The 20,212-nt window shown below is 40.7% G+C and overlaps 1 protein-coding gene across 1 annotated transcript in view; it reads right to left on the bottom strand.

Annotated features, from left to right (window-relative positions):
* nrxn3b (neurexin 3b) overlaps positions 1-20,212 on the bottom strand; it is a 319,873-nt gene that overhangs the window by 66,697 nt on the left and 232,964 nt on the right. The window contains exon 17 of the mRNA XM_078274783.1: positions 18,208-18,389. Within this exon, the coding sequence (XP_078130909.1) occupies positions 18,208-18,389 (182 nt within the window). The remainder of the gene's footprint in view (positions 1-18,207; positions 18,390-20,212) is intronic.

Below are 20,212 nucleotides of genomic sequence, written 5' to 3'. Positions count from 1 at the left end.
CCATCCTCCCTGCATGCTTGTCCTTCTTTGTCAATTATTCTGCATAATTATGTTTCCCTCGCTGTTTCGAAAAGGCATTATTTTTCATTAAATTAATTGGCCCAAAAGTAATAAAGCACCAGTCATTTTTTTTAAAGGCAATTTTCATTTCCATAATATGAAACTGCTAAAAGATAAGTGCATATCAAAGGCTCAGTAGATAGCACTCGTTGCTGCTCTCCTCTCTCACAATCAACAGGGCTGCTGCAGAGAGGAGGCATGAAATCTAGGTGATTGGAATGTAAGGGGATGCCAATGTAATTCGGAGAAACGGCATCAATGTTAATCAGAGGCTCCAGATGATAGACTCTGCCGATGCCTTCTTGCATGTTAGGAGCCGTGCAGGCACGCTGATATGCGTAGCCTTTTCGTGAGCATGTCAGAGTGCGCGATCAAAGAAGCCGATGCGTTTATTGCCGTGCTTTTATCTGGCTAATCATTTCTAATTGCACGGGTGGGAAAATTGTGATGGTTGCTGACGAATGCAAGAGTGGCGTGCGGGAACGTGCCAAATCCTGTCTGCACATGCATGCATTTCCCCACGTAGTAACAGCATTAAAAGAGAAACATGGATCTAGATAGGTGTGTTGACACTTATATATCTTTATCTTTTTCTATTCAGTGATAACTCCATAGAAGTTCACAGAGGGCAGAGAATAGCGAGCCAGAGAAAGTGACAAATATATAGTCTATCTTGCGAGACAGTGGGAGGTTGTTTTTAAATGTCACAGTGACACGCAAGGTCCGTCCCAGGTCAGCGTGTGCCGCCGCTTCTGAACAAGACTGCAGGAGACTCAATGCTGTGTCACACACACACACACACACACACACACACGCCCACATAATCAGCATCTGCCACCTTAACTGCTGGAAAGTTTTCAGAAGCATTGACTTCATACTGCAGGATGTCGCATTTGTGTCAGAGAAGGTAAACTCAAAGGAGAGGGCTATCCTGATCTGTAATAGGCTTCTTTTTAAATACAAAGTCAAATTTTCTTGAGGCCTTCCTTCAAGCGTGCCTCCACAGTTTGACCAATGTTTTCTTTTTTTAAAAGACTAAGCTGCAGAAAAAGAGACAACGAGTGGCGCAGCCTGACAAAAACACATAACTGCAGATGTTATCAAAGGCAATTTTCGTCGTCGAGCAAGCAAGCTGTACTCCAAAGGAATTAGGGGAGATCGAAAGCTTGTTCATGCATGGACTCTGGTGTGCATAATCTCAATCAAAAGCCAGAAAAAAAAAAAGGCTATTGCAGTACTCCTTTAAGACCGAAACAATCTTCAACAGAGTGAAAGGAGAGATTTTGAGAAAAGAGAATGAAAACAACACCTCCTGCTGCTTCCTTCTCCATCTGTGTTCACCACAGTGGAGCAAACATTACTCACTCTTTTTCTCTTCACCTCCCAGCTCCCCTGCCCACCCGCCTCCATCTTCTTTTTCTTCTTTCACCAAAGCTGTATGGAAACTACGTAGGTGCTGCATCTTTCTCTCTGCCAGATGCTGTGGAGACTCTGGGCCAAGTGGCAGAAGATGTACTTAGATCTTTTTCTAACTATAAAGTAGCTAAAAAGGGAATTACTCAAGTAAATGTCCCTAATTACTTCCCACCACTGGTGGGTGTCAGTCATTCTGGGCTCGCTGTCGGGTGAGTTTATCTGTCACAGAAGGCGTCCTTACATCACCGCCCCTGAAGGGAGATTAGACACACTGCGCTGCCTCTCTCTACCTCTTTCTATCTGTTTTCCTCTCTTTCCATATCTCTAGCCCTTTTCTGCTGCTCTCTCTCCCCATCAACATTCCTTCTCTTCGAGCCATCACTGTCTCTGTCCTCTGTGTCATTCTCTCTACCTCTTCCTCTCCTTCATGCCTGCCCTTTGCCAGTTTGCGCTCCACTGAGCCAGGACTGTGAACAGGTTACAGTAGTCAAGAGGAGGGGTCCACCAGGATCAGCCATGCGAGGCACAGATGGGCCTCCTTGTCCATTCAGCAAGACTGTTGACACAGGTTATAGCATCAAAATGCATGATTAACGCTGAAGTTGACAGCCAAGCTTGGGAAATAATGTCAATGATGCTTTGTGTAATGATGAAAAATACATGGCTGCCACTGTCAAAAGCAATCCTTTTTTCCTCATTTGCTGGTATGACTTTTTTATTGTTTGTTTTTTTTACGGCCAATAGCACTCCTCTGCAATAGTTTTGCTAATACATTTAAAACTTCAGGAAGTCAGACATTAGTTGCACAAATGGCAAAACCCCACAATATCCATACAGTAACTACAGAGTCAGTGGGCACATGAAGCTCAAATAAACTAAAGCCAGAACAAGGTTTAATCTCCTCCCTGCCAGCACTGCAGAAGACATTTTTCATAGTGAATTTTATAATTAGAGTGTTATCCAACTTGTGCCATCCCCCGAGTGGCAGCATTAGCACACAAGAGGAGAAGGCCCCTTAGAGGCTTTTCCGAGCAAAATGCATATGTAATGAGTCATGAGGTCCCTCTTCGCTCCAAATGACATTAATTGCTGTACAGACAGAAGCCTGCTGGAAAACTGCCAACGCATATGCAGGTTAAGGCAACTCAGCACTGGGCACTCGCAAAACAACAAGTCTTTTTTTTATTTTTAAGTGTGCAATTGCATCACGTGCATGTGAAGAATGGTGATTTATCAAAGAACATGCAAGTCTTATCAGGAAGAGAGAAAATATGATGAGTACTGTATTATTAAAGCTACATTGTGTAAGAATTTCTCCCATCTAGTGGTGAAATTGCATAGGACAACCAACTGAATATTACTTTCCCATTCCGAGCGTTAAACTCCTGCGGTGGCCGTATGCCAAGATTAACATGGCTTCCAGTACGACTTTGTCCGTTCTGTATATTGTACGAGATTAATAGTGTTAGGCAATGTTTACAGCGTAGGCTACATATTTTCTCCGTGAGCAGAGTCAGAGATCATTTGATGGAACAGAGGTGCGAGGGAAAGCTAAAGGAAGAGGGAAATAAGGTAAAGAAAAACCAAAAGACAGAGCCGGTGGCAGTAGATCAGTGAGACCTCCTAGGCAAAGAAAAACTCTGTTACATGTCCTCAAGAATATGGTGTGATCCTCCATCTTCAACAGGCTTTCAAATCTGCCGGCAGTCGCAAGTAATCTCCCGGCTGGCTTTCGTCACGGTGCCACTGAGTGTAAAAGCACGAAAGGCGGAGGTATGTCCCTCTTTGGTTGATGTATTTTAAAGATGGAGGCACTATATGGCTGCCGCCATTCGAGCGACTCGCTCGTATCTATTCTGAATGATTCTGAATGGCAGATTCTACGCGTACGAGAATACTTTGATTAGTTGGTGGAAGTAATTACATATGAATGATGACATATTTTTGAAAGAACAAAGGGGTTTTTGCTAAGAATCAACTAAAAACATTACACAATGGAGCTTTAAGTGAAATCTGCTAAGTTTATGAGCGGGTTATACCATGAAAGAAGGAAGTCTGCCTTTTCTTTCTCTTCTTTGGTCAGTCTGGCATGTTCCAGCGAGATGGGAATAAATTAAAGATAATGTGGGTAGAATGAATTAACTATGTGCCTTCAGCCTTCAAACCAACTTCATCAAAGGGGTCTTGTGAAATTCCGAGGGGGTGGAGGGAGGGCAGGTTACGGTGGGTCAAGAGAGCTATGCTTTCACCCATGTCTGAAGTCTTAACATCTGTCACCTTTGTGCTGACTCATACAGTCATGGCCGTTGGCTCAGATCTTCCAGAGGGCGGGACGGAGGGCTGGTTATCAGGCAACGACCCATTTTACACACACAGCTTCCCACACTACAGCTGACTATACTTACTTGATGAGCCCTCACCCTAATCTCACTCTTTATATATAACAGAACATTATACAACATTAAAGGAAATTATCTATGATGTTACATTTTTTTGGTAACACTTTAGCACTCCAGTGATTTAGTATTGTACTTCTGTCAAGGTTAAAGTGCTCATATTATGCTCATTTTCAGGTTCATAATTGTATTTAGAGGTTGTACCAGAATAGGTTTATGTGGTTTCATTTTCAGAAAACACCATATATTTGTTTCACCCTGTGTGTTGAGCTCTCTGTTTTAGCTACAGAGTGAGGCATCTCACTTCTGTACCATCTTTGTTGGGAGTCGCACATGCGCAGTAAGTACTGCTAGCTTGTCAGAAGCAGAGTATGAGGGAGTGCCATGCTAGCAGCTAGTCGAACATTATAACGTGTGTTACAAAGTGACGCACGTTCGTCACGGAAGTAAAGGCTGGACTACAACAGAGCTGTTTGGAGCAGTTTGTGAACAGTGTTTTCTGTGGGAGATGGTAAGTGCCTTTGGGGTGGACTTTGGGCTTTTTCACTTTGTACACCTATAACATGCACAAAAAGATATATAACACAATAAAGGAAAGGGAAAAATCACAAAAGCATAATATGAGCACTTTAAAGGTTGATTAAAAAAGTAATGGTCAAAGTCGATGTAGCAGAGGCTGAGATATTGTGACTTTTAGTTGTGTCAAGTTCCAAAATTCCTGGATCCTACATTTCCCATAAGGCAACAAATAATATCTACTGCCTGGTCTAATGCCTTTCTAATTTATTTATTTATTTTGAATCAATTACTGTACTAAACAGTTTTTATGATTGATATTATTTTTTACCAACAACTGGCACTTTGAGGATCATCATTTCGTTTTTTTTATGTTTGCAAATACATGAAGGAATAACAATAAAGGTAATCTTGAATAAAGCAGTGACGTAAAAAGGTGACTGTTGGTTTGCAATGTAACTGCATTCCCAGTGGAATTTTCTTTGAAAGAACTCCAAAAATTCTCGAAACCGACGGGAATCCATTCAAAGCCATGTAGACAAATCATTCATGCATTCATTCAATGCTTGCCTACAATTAAAAAATATACCGATGGACACATTTGACATCTTTGCATATTCAGCTGAGCTGCTGTGCCCCGGCCTTGGTAAAACAAGTTTATACAATTCACAAGGCTTAACTGAAGCTCACGCACCAGTTGAACTCTGTTTCCATTTTTCCATTAAACAGTATGGAAATACAGTCCTTTTAAAGAGTCTTCCTAAGAAATGACAGAATATATTAGTACATTTCTAATTAAAAGGAAATGATGGGCCCTATAAAATAGAGCATCCTTTTTTTTCTGCTGAGAATGAACTGAAGTGAGACAACTAGACGTTACTTTGAGATAGTTAAAGTGCATGGAAAGTTAACAGCAGAAAATTAAGGTGAACACTCAGACAGAAAATAATTTCCAGAATACTGCGAGGATCACATATTGATTGAATATCATACTGTAGTTCAAAGTAGGAACTACAGTATTATTATTATAATAATAATAATAATAATAGGAGTAGATTCTTCCTTCCATTTTCCTTGGCTTTAACCCTTAAAGTAACCCCTTTCAAAAACTATTTACTAGACAGAAACAACTCGGCACACACGCATACACGTCTCAGAGTTACACAAAGTATGCCATCAGGAAATAAAAAAGTCATTACCCTATTGGTCGACTTGGGCTCAGACTGGATTCTACTGGGGGTCATGGACTCTCCGGAGCCAGCTTTGACCTGACAGGAAATGTGTGCTGTGTCCTTCTGCTTGGGCACAGAAGGAGTGCTTTGCAGAACTGGAGCTCACACTAAAAATAGAAAATATGTTGCTTTTTTCCCACATTAGAGAGACAGAGGAAATGGCTGAGGGCAATGGAGGAGCAGAACGAGAAATGTGGAGATGGAAGACTTGTCATGTCCTTGGCCCCCTGCCCCTCTGCCTGCCCAGAACATTTGAGGATCAATACAACTTCCTAGATACACTCTTAAACCTTTAGTGATTCAGTGCTTATAATAATTCTATATACGAGCCATCCAGTAGGGAAATATCTTGTATCCCTTTTGCTTTTCTGATGATCCAAGCTTCATAAAAAAAAGTGATATAGTGTTCTTTGTCTCGTCAATAGAGCTTTGTCATGGTGTGAGTCAATAATGGGAGGATTAAATAAATACAAACTCAAAAAAATGCACAGGTACTCACTTTCACATTTTCACTCCATCTGTGAAGGAGCGTCGCACTCAAAATTTGATCCCCCTACATTTCTTTTTTTTATTTATCAGCGAGAGAGAGAAAAACGTCTTTCTGTCGCTTAATCCTCCACGAATACATTTGCAGTGTGTACATAAGTGTATATATACGGGTGTGTTTGTGAGCAAGCCAATCTGCCACACTGCTATTGAAAGTGGGAGATTTTGTTTTGCCTTCTTTCCGCTAGATTTATTTTCTAATGTTGACGTTTATCACTTGAGCATGCCCGCAATTCATCACCCCTCCCCCACCCCCCCTTATTTCATGTCGATAATCCGAAATGGGAGTCAATTTTCTTAAAATTGGAATCTCTTTTTTTATTTTTTTTTTTTGGGTTTTACCCCCCACCCCCCACTCTCCATCTCTGTCTCTTTGTCCTGTGGCGGCTCAGGTGAGAGAGGAGCACAGGGTGGTGTAACAGGGTAATACCGAGCCTCGCGGGGGGATTTAGGAGTGTCTTTGGAGCTGAGATGACACCTAGCCTTGTGTTGGAGATACACCTCAATCGATTCCAAATCCCTCTGATCTTTCATTAGGTGGCTCGTTCCGAGCTGTCCCGCTCATCACTCAAACACACATAGCGTTGTGCCTGGAGCTGGGTAAATAGAGGAAATTATAAAAATGACGCTGATGCAGACTGAAGTGAGGTGCCGTTGCCATCTAAGAAAAATGCACCTACTTAAAGACAGAGCTATGTGTTGTTAGGACCGTTGTTGGGCAGTATGCTGCCTCTCCACTGATTCAATAACTTGATATCTGTTGATAGAACTATCCCAACATGTAATTGTTTGGTACATATTTTAAAAAACAAGATATAATGAATTAATTCCTGAGCTTAAAAGGTGCCTGTATATGTCGATTTTGGTTACCTTTGGCGAGAGCCAAGCTAGTGGTTTTCCTAGCTAAGCTAACCGGTGGTCTCTATCTTCTCAAGTGACTAAGTGAATATGAATACAGTATTTTCCAAAATGTCAGATTATTCCTTTAAACATCAATTTGTTAGCATTAAAAAACACAGCTAGCATGAACATCCAGCACGTGTACTTAGAATAGGTTTTCTTCCACAATATTCACTAATGGTCTCCTCTAATGTCAATTATCCAAACTTCTTTTGTTACACTTATTTCACTTCTGCTCTCTTTGTGCCTTCCAATAACTCCAAAGTAACAAACTCCAGCTCAGAGTTGGAGGGTGTGTGGACCCCGCAGCTTCACTGTGACGACTGTGTGCAGACAGAGGGGCCAACCTAGGTATTGGTGGTCACTAAATATATCATAAAATGTGTAGTTTTCTAATTTCTACATGTATTGAATACAGACAATGTGACAGGTGTGTGTGGCAGCTTTGAAAGAAACAAACCATAAAGTATTGTGACTTATTATTTCTGCGTTTGAGTAGTTAGTAAAGTAAGCTAACTGCTTGTTTAATGTGTAAAAATACAGAAGCGTATTGCTGCCACAGCCAGAAAAAAAATGGATCAGTATCGCATTAAAACGTGAAAAGTTGATAGTAATAAAAAATATGCTTTTCACGTCTTAACAATATATATCTTCTTGTTATTATCACAACATAAAAACATATCTAAGTTCTAACAATATACTACATATCTTGTAAACGTTTCATGTGACAACTTAGCATACTGGTATAACGTGAAACTCATATTTGAATGAGTTAAGTGGTGAGAACAGATATATTGATGAGTATGGCTTATTTACACCATTTGATTAAGTTCTTAATACTTGGGTTGAGACATGGCGAGATTCTGCTGTTATTGAGCAAGGTGTGTGGGATAAGACCATTAATAAATCTACTCTGAGGCATATTTGTTTAATTTCATTCATTCTCCACACGGAATCTCACGTTGTTTCTCAGTAAACAAAGCACATGGCTTATTATACAGGATGACGTCATTGAACGTTCAGGTGCAGGAAGCTAGGTCGGTCCAATATTTGATTTATTTATCCTGTTGAAGTTAATGAGGGTTGTAGCGCAATATTACCGCTACTCCATGCAGCAGTAATATTGCGATGGTCATGAGGCTTAAGAACAGCTTCACGTTTTCCTGATGTTTTTTTTTCGATGGCGGTCTGAGGTGTGGTGAAGCCTAGTGCCGAAATTGGACCAAAGAATTCAGAATTCAGCAGTTTCATGCCATGACCATTGCATGTGTCTTGGATATATTTATATTCATATTTACCTGTATACAGTATCTTCTAGGGGTCGATCTGAGCAGATTTGATCTTAGGAGCCTGATTCGACTATCAATCTCAAAGTCAAATCATCGCAGTGTCTGAAAATGTGGTTATGAAACAAAAGACCATTCCTTTTGGCTGTAATGGGGTGCTAAATGTCTGATTTACATTCAATTGCTTGGTTTTCCCCAATAAATCATGATATTAGCCTATTTTGGTCAAAATATCAGCCTATTAATAATACTGGTAATAACAATTAGACACTTCTAATTGTTATTACCAGTATTATTAATAGGTTACTCATGTGGACAAAATTCAAAAGTGCTGGCCAATTTCAGGCACTGGTGAAGCCGAAAATAGTCAGAAGCTGATTTTTTTTTAGTGGCGTGGCAGCAAGACACTTCCGTAGTAATAAGGAATGACTGATTGATTACATTTTTTTCAGTAACTTATCAAACAATGACTACTGTAGGACTAATATTCTCAAACTTCTGACGACATAACAGATAAATGGTTTAGTGACCGATTCCTGCATTTAAAATGGCCGCCACTAAAATGGCCACATTCTGTCCACACCTCTGTCAGTATAACCTCGGCCTCTACCAGGAGCTTTACTAGAGAGGGTTTTTCGCACTGCAGCTGAATTCAAACCGAGTGACCGATCAGCTACCAGCGCCCAATCTAGCCGTTAGTATGAAAACAATAGTGCTGAGGCAGTGTAGCAGAGAGAGAGATAAGAAGGTGTGAGAGATAAGAGGGGGAAAGCTGGTAGCGGGGAGTGAGGAGGGGTTGCATCAGAGTGAGACAGAAAGGCAACACATCATTTTGAATTCACAGCCAATGTGCTGAGACCTATCTGAGCCAAGTTTGTCTCTGATCCTGCTCTGAATTCTAAAATACCGCCATCTCTCTATCTCCCCCCCAACTCCTTTCCTCCTACCTCTTCTTATCCCCCCCCCCCCTTTTTTTTTTTCCTTCATTCAACATCTTGTATTTGTTCTACTTCTGTATGTACACGATGCTGCCCTCTCTGTCTCTTTCATCTTCTCTTTCTGTCTCTTCATCACTGTGAGAATGGGATTCATGTCCTACCATGAAGCTGTGAAAACATGAGCAACCCCCAGAGGGGGTGGCTAGCTGTCAGAGAGCAAAGTAGGGAGAGAGAGGCACACTGTTGTTCCTCATTGAATTTTTCATCTTAATCCATGAAATATAAATCGCTGAGGCTAAGGCCAAGGACCACATGGGTACATTGTAATAATGTCACTGCGTTTGTCCAACTTGAGCGGTTATTACTCGCTGTTGCTCTACGGACGCGGATGCGCGCGTGTGTGTGTGTGTGTGTGTGTATATGTAAACTGTTCCCCCCAAAGTGCCTTTGGTTGACATGGATGACTGACAGGCAGATGTCCCTGAAGAGCCCTAGTATCAGCTTTGGTGTGTCAGTGCCAGTGTACCGCGGTGTGAGAATTTGTTGAAGGAGCCTGTGGAAGTGTGTGTGTGTGTGTTTGTTATGTGTGTTTATATATGTATATGGCCGTAGTAGAGAGAGAGAGAATATGTGAGAGTGAGAGCGTGGGCGGGCTTATATTGGAGTGAGAGAGGGAGAACTAAAGAGTGCGAGCGCTTGTGTTACATATGTTTTTGTGTATCCATGCATGCTGTTCGAGACAATACAAGACGCAAAGAGGTTTTTGGTGTAATGTTCATTTAGGTTTGTCCGTGGATCTTTTTTCTGTGTTTTCAGCTAAAGCAAAGGTGCCTGTCTAAGTTAATTATTAATGGCACCAAACTCTCAACAACCGTCCTTGATTATTTAATGTCAACTCACGAACGTCAGAGGCAACGCGTTAACAGAGGAGCACAGACATTGTTTTCCTTTCTTTTCTGTAATATTCAATACAATATCTTTTGGCTAGAAAGTGTGATTTCACTCTTTTTGATGTGAGAATGAAGATTTCCCTAAAAACTCGCTTTTCTTGGAGTTACTTTATGACCAAGATTAAATAAAACATACATTTATAACATTGGAAAAATGAGTGAGGTGGTTACAAGTAATATAAGAATAATTATATTACTGCAATATATCCATAATCTTACAACAGAACCATCAAGGTAGTGAAAATAACAACACCAACACCTTTTAAAAAGCAAGTTAAACTTAAATTCATGTTTTTTTCCCCACTAGTAGGCACTACACACATCTGGATTACAACCATGCGAAGCAGAAACTGCCACTCTAAAAGGGGAATTTCAGTATTTTTCAAATTGGACCCTATTTTCCCGTGCATTTGTGTCTAAGTAACTAATGTAATAAAAAAAACATCTTTGAAATTGGTTCAGTATTTAGCGACAACGCTGTAACCAGCAGACGCGAACTGAGCTGCAATGTAATCCTATAGAGCAAATGCGCACCTTTAATGTATGTCCACTAAAAGTGCTGTTTTATTCCACTGACTCAGATTGTTATAGGTTATTAGGTGTCTGCCTACATTATGGGAAGAAGGTGAAATCTCAAGAGATTCGGAGATTCGTTGCCGGAAGACAGCGGTGTGGAACCATACATGTATAGTGTGGAACGCGAGTTGGGAGGGAGGAGTTCTGAGGAGTTTGTTGTTTTGGAGTACAGAAAGCGAAGCAGTAGATTTTCAATTGCACATTTCCCAATTGTGCCCAACGAAATGTCGAGCTACACTTCACGCAGCTTTCATAGACGTTACCTTTGGATACGGACAGGCTGAAGTTGTGGAACAGCTACAAATGGATCCTAACACTCCGGTTGATAGACTGCGCCTTGCAGACCATCAGGTCTGCAGTGACCATTTGGACTGGGGATGACTACTGCTGTAAGTTATACAGAAAAGCATGGCAGGACAATGGCAACTTCTCCATGTCTCCATAATGTATTCAGACACATTAACGATGCGCATTCGCCCTGTAGGGTCACATTGCAACCCGGAATGGAGAAAATCAAATATCACAATATTTTTGACCAAATACCTCAGTATCGATATTGCAGGGTTGACTATTGGTGCTTTCACAAAATATTTACAAAATGAGATTTGTGATAAATAATCATCAGTAATGTGGATATAATGACTAAGTGGGTAAAAGCATATAGTAGAACAGCTAGAACAGTCTGGTTAGTTCAGACAATTGCATCACTTTACTGTAATGTAGCCTTTAAAACAAGGAAAACACAACACTTGTGTCATATTATGATATTACGATATCCAAAATGAAAGACCATATCCAGCCTCATATATCGATATCGAAATAATACCGATATTTTGCCCAGCTCTACATACAATCCAGTGTTTCCGTAATCAGTTCCATTCATTTTAGCTTACACAAAAATGATTCCAGTACACATTTTCCACAGCAGACATTTTGACTTGTCATAGTAGGAAAAGGTGTTACTAATAACATTAACAATGGCGCGTGCGCGCGCACACACACACACACACACACGTTCGCTCACCATCTGGCAGCTAGTATGCCAGTTAAGCTCAGCCTGCTGTGAAAAGTCATTATGTCAACAGTGTCACCCCGAGGGTGGGTATAGTGCTAATAATTTGGTATAATATTGACCTCATAAGGAGCAACCTGTGCACAACCCGCCAATCATGTTCTTGTAATGATAATTACAATTTAGTTATTAGTTTAAAAGACAGCCGTGAGGTGAAATAATGCGGTCTGTTGTATCACCTGGAAAATCTGAATAATAACGCAGCAAAGACAAAAATAACTCTCAGCTTCAGAGAAACACTTATTTATCAACAAAGTTACAATAATGCTGACTGCGTGTACTGCATGCAACTAGTTGTGAAAACAGCTGCAAGGTATATTTTCCCAGCTCTTTATTTCCGTGGGGGGAATCAAATGTGGGAGGTAAGGAAATGCAAACTCAAATAAGAAGCTGTAATGTTATCAGAGGCCATGAGCCATAACCGCGATAATATCTGTCTTTCCCTGCCGAGTTAGGGTAACTCGATAGAGGCAATACATTGCTGGCCATATACACGCTGATGCACACAGGTACACATCAAACATCTTATATTAGGTCTGTCAGAGGGAGAGAGAGTGGGAGAGAAAGGGAGGGAGGTAGATTGGGAAACAGACAATGTTGGACATAAACACATTCAGACAAAAGAAGCAGCTGATGGATGGATAGGGAGAGACAGGAATGAGTAAAGAACTGAATGAATTATTCATCGGCACTCCTGCATTAATACATTAAAATATACATGCATAACTGTATGTATGCGTGTAACGTACAAATGTTAGGGTGATGGAAAAAGAAGCATGGTCCGCGCAATATAGCATTTACCATCCACAGCCATTCATCTCATCCCACATCTTGTGTCTGAGTGTCTGAGCCCTTGGGTTTTCAATTATCCAGCAGCCGCAACTTTTCTGTCTGTGAATTAGCACGAGGAGAAAACTCAAGTGGGTAAAGGAATTCCGTGTGTTGTCGTTCCATTCAAAATATGAGCCAGAATGGTTGTCAATGTATGTTTGAACGATTTAACATATCCCCAGAGATGGAGACGAAAGTGTGTGTTTAACACGTGAAAAGTACGCGTGTGTGTTAATAAATCTGGAGCATCTGTCCACCCATTTGGTAAAGTTTTATGAAGACTATTACTGTACTATTATCACCAAAAAAGGGGCTTTCATATCTTAAACACAAACCATAAAAAGGTAACTACTTTCTGAGGGACATTTAAAGCTTTTTAAACACCTTTGTAACACAACTGATTGAAATGTTAAAAGCAACAAGTAATAAACTAGCCATTACAATGATAAAGGTTCAAGCTCCGTTTTTAAGAGTTTAAATGTCAGGTTATCCAAAAACTGGCAATTGGAGTTTTCAATGTAATGACTTGCACTTTTACCTGTTAACAGAGAATGTGTTGCAATACTTGCAGAGGCTTTATCTTGTCAGGTGTCTTGCAGTCTCCCCCCCTTAATTGCAAACCATGAGAGAGGCCAGACATAAAAGACGATGGAGCATTCGCAATTTCAGCTTCACCTGACTCCAACTTATCACCTACTACGTCTTCCACAGAAGTGAGTTCATCTGGGCTCACTGGAGCCGTGATGGACCAGCCTATAGTTCGTCCTCGCGCTATTTCAGACTGTAGTGTTCAGACAATGTAAAAAGGTCTTATATAGGGTCTTTCTGATGGCTGAGGTACATATAGTGTTACTGTCGTGTCCTGTAATCAAACACACAGGCCAGGACTTTGGTTGCATGTCATCGTCCTCTCTACCTTCAGATTTTCCAGCAACTGGTGATAAAAAAAAGGATGACACCTCAGTAGGGCTGGGCGAAAAGGAAAATAATAAAACAGTTACAACAGTCTGGTGTGTTCAGAAAATGACATCACTGCAGCCTTTAAAACCAGGAAAAGACACCACTTATGCCATATTACGATATCTAGTCTCATATCACGATATCAATATAATACTGATATATTGATATATTGACAAGCTCTACACCTCAGACACAAGATTGCGTCTTCCAAGAAATAAAAGGTGGCGATTTGTTCCATGTCATGCTCATTTACAGGTTCATACTTGTATTTTGGGTTTCTACTGGAAATGTACATGCATACATTACATGCACGCTTTAATGTATTCACCCTCTGTCTGAAAAACCCTGTTTTAGCGCCTGTTTCTGTAAGCCGCTCTAATGAAAAAGCCCAGTCTGCTCTGATTGGTCAATGTTTCTGGGTCTTCCACATCTTAGCTCTTGGCTTCACTGCAACATCATTGCAGCCAGGGAACGACTGTAACGGCACTGTATCAGCACTTATGATATACTATATATCATAGTATACTATATATAGTATAGTTGTGACATCACAAACGTACGGAAGTCCTGACGGCACCATAAATGATTACGGGCTGTGTGCATTTCTTAATGTCTTAAAGTCTTTTGAAACTTTCACAATAACTATATAGCACCTCAACCTGCTTTATAATCAATAAAGACATGGAAATCTCACTTTTTACAATATGGGACCTTTGATATTCAGACAATTTTGTGATCAAAAATTAACCTTTAATAAAATTCACTATCACCAGCAGATCTTTTATTGCAATAAGGTTACTGCAATGTCTTTTAAGCAGTACCGTTTCTTTAAGTTTGCATCATTATCTGTCCTGTATTGTCTGTTTGTGGCTTAAAAAGGAGTTTTTCCATTCAAATGATGTAGTAGAGAGGAGATTCTGAAGGATTTCTCTATGTGTGTGTGTCTTGGGTTATCTTCACCTGCAGTCATGTGCAGTCCCTGGTGAGAGACTGTGAATCACAACTCGCACATCTAGCCCACGGCTTAAGAGTCTCTCTGTCACGGATTTAATCTTTCACTCATTCACACACACACACACACACACACACACACACACACACACACACACACACTAAAATGTACATACCCCACAAACACAAGTCACCTGTGGCATTGTGTGACAACCCCTTTTGACCCACCTGTTATACAAACACCTTGGTTTGTTAACTTAGTATTGCATTCACATTATCTTTTACTATGTGCAACATGAAACACAAGATGTCCTCGTCGGTTTTACGCTCTGCACTAGAGCTCAGAAATTGAATGAACTCCAGTGATGGCAAAATGTCGTGCTCACCTCCGCAAATTACCCCAAATTGCCCCTCAGATTTCAAACCAAGCGTGCAGTTGTTTTTAGCAGTTAAAATGTAAACACTACAATCAGCATTTTAATTCATGATTGCCAAACAAGCCGTAAGCTAATCAGAAAACAGAGAGGAGGTAATGAAGAAAGCAACAAAAAAAAGACAGGGAGACTAAGGAGGGAATCAGTGATTAGGTTCTGCCTCAAAATGTCTGTTTCTCTCTGCGCTCTGGGTGTTTAAGAAAATGCAACGTATGCCATTTTTTTCTGTCAGAATAAACTGAAAGCATGAGATACTTAAGTCAAAGTCAGTCAAAGGCATTGGTGATCTCCTGGTGAAGAGTTATTAAAAAAGGAACTGCAACTTATACCATATATATATATATATATATTAGGGCTGTCAATCGATTAAACAACTTAATCTAATTAATTACATACTCTGTGATTAATTAATCGAAATTAATCGCATACATAATTAATGGTGCCTGAACCGATACTTTTTAAGAAAGTAAAAAAAGAAAAGAAAAAAAAGGGTACTAAACAACAGTCGGTGACATTAAACAACGGTTTGTTTATTGCTAAGGCCATATTGTCAAAATTAAATGATTTAATAATAATGTATAACAATAACTTATTTCACTAGTAAATTGCTGTTGAACGACAAAAACAACCACCAGTTGGGAAATGGACATTTACAATAACTTCAAATGCACCACGAGGCTGTAGTTTACCAGTTTCATTGAACGCACCGTCTGTGTTGTTTCTCCGACGGCAGCTGCAGATTGTTACATACCGGTGTTGAATCCTCTACAGTGAAACACAGTCAAACTTTACACCGTTTAGCGTTAGCTGTTAGCATTTTAACCGTGTTTAATCCAGCTACTAGCTAACGGTAGGCTAACGTTAGCTGCTGTTGAGTATTGTGTTAACTAGCGTCACATGCAGCGGTGTTTGTGTTTCCTGTAACGTCTGTTTCAGAGCAGCAGAGAGAAGCACAGACATATCGGTGGCACCAGATTTTCGTCTGTATGGATTAATGGATTAATCTGCGTTAATTTTTTTAATGCGTTATTTTTTCTCAGATTAATCTAAATTAACGCGTTATTTTGACAGCCCTAATATATATATATATATATATATATAGTATACTTATGCTGACTCTACCATGCATTATACTCAGCTATCGAAATGTTATAGGGTGCCTATTGTGTCTATAATTCTATTTTACACTTTGGTGTGCTGATTCTCAAGTAGTGACCTAATAATTACAAAGGTTAAGGTAATGGCCCTGGGCCTGATAAGACCTTTGGTTAGACATATATCCAGAATCGACAGGCGTAATGCTTTTAACCTTTTCTCCTAGACTCATTACTAAATGCAAAGCGCTGACAGTGAAGACCTGACGTCTGTCGTTAGGAGTTATTATCTAATGACATTTCGGTGAAGTCTGAAATGTCTGCTACTTTTATGCCATACATAAAACTTGTAGAGACAGCAAAGTTGTTTTAACTGCGAATACAATACCTGTATTGTGGTAACCTCCCTAGAGATTCAATATTCCCATGACTACAGACATGGAGAATAACGTAGTCCAATGATAATGTATTATCCAGATAACAACAACAAACAAATTACAAGTGAGGTCAAGCTGTGGTTTAATTTCCTCAAGATGGAACCAAATCCAGCAGTCTCACAGCTAAATATTCACTCAAGGTCTAATTAATTATTTACCGTTTACCTGCGGTAAAGAAGTCCAGCTTTCTTAATTTGGTTTCGGTTCAATAGCAGTGTAATTGTGGGAAAAATTGAGCCTTGGAGTGTCGTGACTTTGCAAAGTATTTTATAGTTTAAGGGTACAATCACTGTTAATATTACACAAAACCCACTTTGTTTGTACACCCTTGGCTGCCAATAAATCATTTAAAATATCAGCAGGGCAATGTTACCCATGCAGCACAACACTGTGTTTTTTTAGGACATGCTGCTTCTCTGAATGAATTGGCTTTTTGCTATGAATACATTCATTAGCGCCAAGAGATTTGAGAAATTAAGATATTCGCCCGCCCAACGACTCACAACCAAATTATAAGAGATACCCTGCTTGGCTAGCTGTGCTGTGATATCTAAAAAAACTGAATTAAAAATACATTCCTTTTCCTTCCTTTAGGGGTTCCTGCAATTACTCAGTCGGTTAGAGATGTAGAAAGGCGTCTCTCCACATTGCTACTGTACATCTTTATCATTTTCTCTCTATCCACGCCATTCCACTTCCTCTCTCACCTATGCGTGCACACACACACACACACACACACCCCTTGACTTTATCTCTGTATACCGTAAAGGCAGCTCCAAACTGCTTGTTGTTGGCCCTCATCTTTGCAGAGCAGATGGCTGCTTTTCTGCACCACATGGCCGGCACTCAGGAGATGAGGGGAGCTCTTTAAGAAGAAAAAGACTTTCAATCTGCTTTAGCAACTGTAGCTCCTCCTCATCACCACATTTTTTTCGCATGGCGTCAGCAGCAACTCGCCACCCCCCGAACCACAGCTGCCTTCAAAACCCCCCCAAATTGCACTGATTTGACGCTCTGCATTCATCAGCTCCCATTGATGATAGTTTAAATACTTGATGCTTATGTAAACGAGTCTAACACAAGGTCTCAAAGTGAGATTATTAAGATGCTGCATGGATGCACCATCGACTGGCCAAGAATGCCAACTCGTTAAGGCTGCATATGTATGGGGAGGCCCCATCCATTATTCATGCTGGGAGTCAGTTCGAATGTGGTAGAGAAGTAGGTTTATTCTGGAAGAGGATGGTAAGCAGAGACTTAGAGCAGGGGGGTTAAGTTATCTATTTTTTCTTTTATGGATCTGCACCATTTGTATAACTCAGTTTGAGCATGATGAGCTGAATATGGCCTGAAGACTGCAATATGTAAACCTTGACCAATGACTCACAGGTGTTTGGGGTCATCATCTCGGTTGTAATGCTAGAAACATAAGTGCTTCTGGACAACAATAACAAAAGCGTAGGTTTATTCATTTACTGTAATGTATAGGAGCTGAAATAGATATGTAACTGTTCCTAATTAGCTTGAACCAGATGTTTAGCCTAAATCTAATCAAATTAAAATGACTCAGTAGAGTGAATGCCATATTAAGGTGTTCAACGAGAGTACTTACGATGTGGAGCATGATGTAGTCACCCAGACGTGGGGCGCTGTCGATGCGGACGAGGATGCCGTCTTTGATGGTGGTGCTAAAGCCCACCGCCAGCCGGTCCGTCCGTGTGCTTGGCCTCTCATTATTGGGCCATGTGTATGTGATCAGACCCCCTCCTTTACCAAAGATATAGGTGGTGCCAGCTGTGGAAACACGAGAAGCAAAAAATAAAAGGTCAGGAATTAGATTTATTCTAGTAGAAATAAAGGCAGATAAAAAGAGTAAAGGGTAAAATTCTTTTTTCGGTGATGTTCAAACATAGTGTAACTAGACACTAGGGAGCACAGTGTCGTCAGCAACAAGACAAAACTAGATCCAAACCTCCATTAAGGGCTAACTCTGCTGTAATTCCTTTACAGCTACTTTGCCACTGCTACAATGTAATTGTGTAGAGTTCTATTTTAGGTTTTTTAATGGTATTCAGCCGCCACCACCTTTTGGGTAGAAGTCATCAGCTCCCCTGGCGCCATCTATGACCTATCCAACTCTTAAATATAGCCCCTTTCCAGGGAATAACAGCCAGTATGGCCAGAACTGGATAAGTCTCCCAATCCTCATGTATTATATATGAGACCTGCAACCAAAGAACAAAGGCTGGCACAAGAAAGAAGAGAAGGAGTGGGTGGGGGGTAAATCGAAGAACCTTCGTCTGGTTTAATTTGATAAATGCAGTATAGAAAAAAGGGGCCTCGGTACCAGTGAGGGTAGAGAAGCTTACCATGATGGAGATTTTTGTTATTACATCAGCCACTATGCAGATTTGTGTCAAATTAGAGGCTCTGATTGGATCAAGCTTGGCCCTGAGACACGGGCTCTGTGAAAATTGTTTGTGGATCTCCATTTTCTATCATCACGTGGAACACAAAAAAAAAGTTTAATTTTTTGGTTGCAGGGCCGGATTCCATTCTAACTTCTGAATGTTCCCTAGGGTGCGTCAGAATAAAAGCACTGAATCCTTGAACCGCTTAGCCATCTCGTCCACATTTAGGAAAAAGATAATCAAGAGATCAAAGGCATTAGACCTACAGCAGAGACACTGGTGGGCGAATCAATATGGGAGACAAAACAGACTCCTGTGGCCTAAGGATAGTAGAAAGCATTTGATCCACCTCAGAGGCTGACAGGGGATTGCTAATGAAGTCTAATTTCAAATTCATTTTTTTTTCTGCCTCCCAATACCCCTCTGCATCCCTATCTTCCACAACCTGTTCACCCCCCCCCCCGTTCCTCTCTTTTCCATTCACTTCCTCTCTAAGTCACTTGAACATCTGTTTGGCCTTGTGATGGGTGCCCAGCTGTGTTTCCCCTATGAAGCGGCCAACAATCTGCTATGTGGTCCACAATACCATGGAGACTGCAAGAACATATGGATGAGAGGGAGTAAGAGAGAGGGAGAGACTCTATCGACCAGATGAGTATCTCTATTTGCCTTCAGGCGCACAAACACCTCTGCATTTTACACAGCCCAGGTGCCAGCAATGCAAACCACCAACTAAGGTCGTCTATGTGACATGAACAAACACCTAAACAAGTGAAGCATCCCGAGCCTCAAACAACTGCTTCACTTCTTGTAACTAATAACCTACATGGCTGGTTTAACACAGGCGACTCCCTTTGAGATTTCAGTTTATTTTCAATAAAATCTCGCAGTTGTTCTCAATGACATTGCAGCAATTGAAGCTGATGTTTTGCATCATTTATCATGTATCATGGCTGACAAAACAAGGCTCCGGTGCTGTGAAGACACCAGATAGCAGCCTGCAGCCAGGTTGCACCGGATCTGGCCCCCGCTGTCTCATTGCCTCAAAGTTTTTTTTCTTGCCAAAAAGAGTTCAGGCAGACTTGGGATCAGTTTCCCCGGCAAACTTCGCCTATCTCATCTAACACGCTCTCTTTTTATTTCTGGAGGGGATGACGATGATGAGCAGCAAAGATACAAGCACCCCGGGGAGCCAATTATCACATT

This window comes from Sander vitreus, chromosome 18 (genome assembly GCF_031162955.1).
Source record: "Sander vitreus isolate 19-12246 chromosome 18, sanVit1, whole genome shotgun sequence".
Taxonomy (NCBI): domain Eukaryota; kingdom Metazoa; phylum Chordata; class Actinopteri; order Perciformes; family Percidae; genus Sander; species Sander vitreus.
The sequence above is the reverse complement of the archived record's forward strand: the minus strand, read 5'-3'. Positions and strand labels throughout refer to the sequence as shown.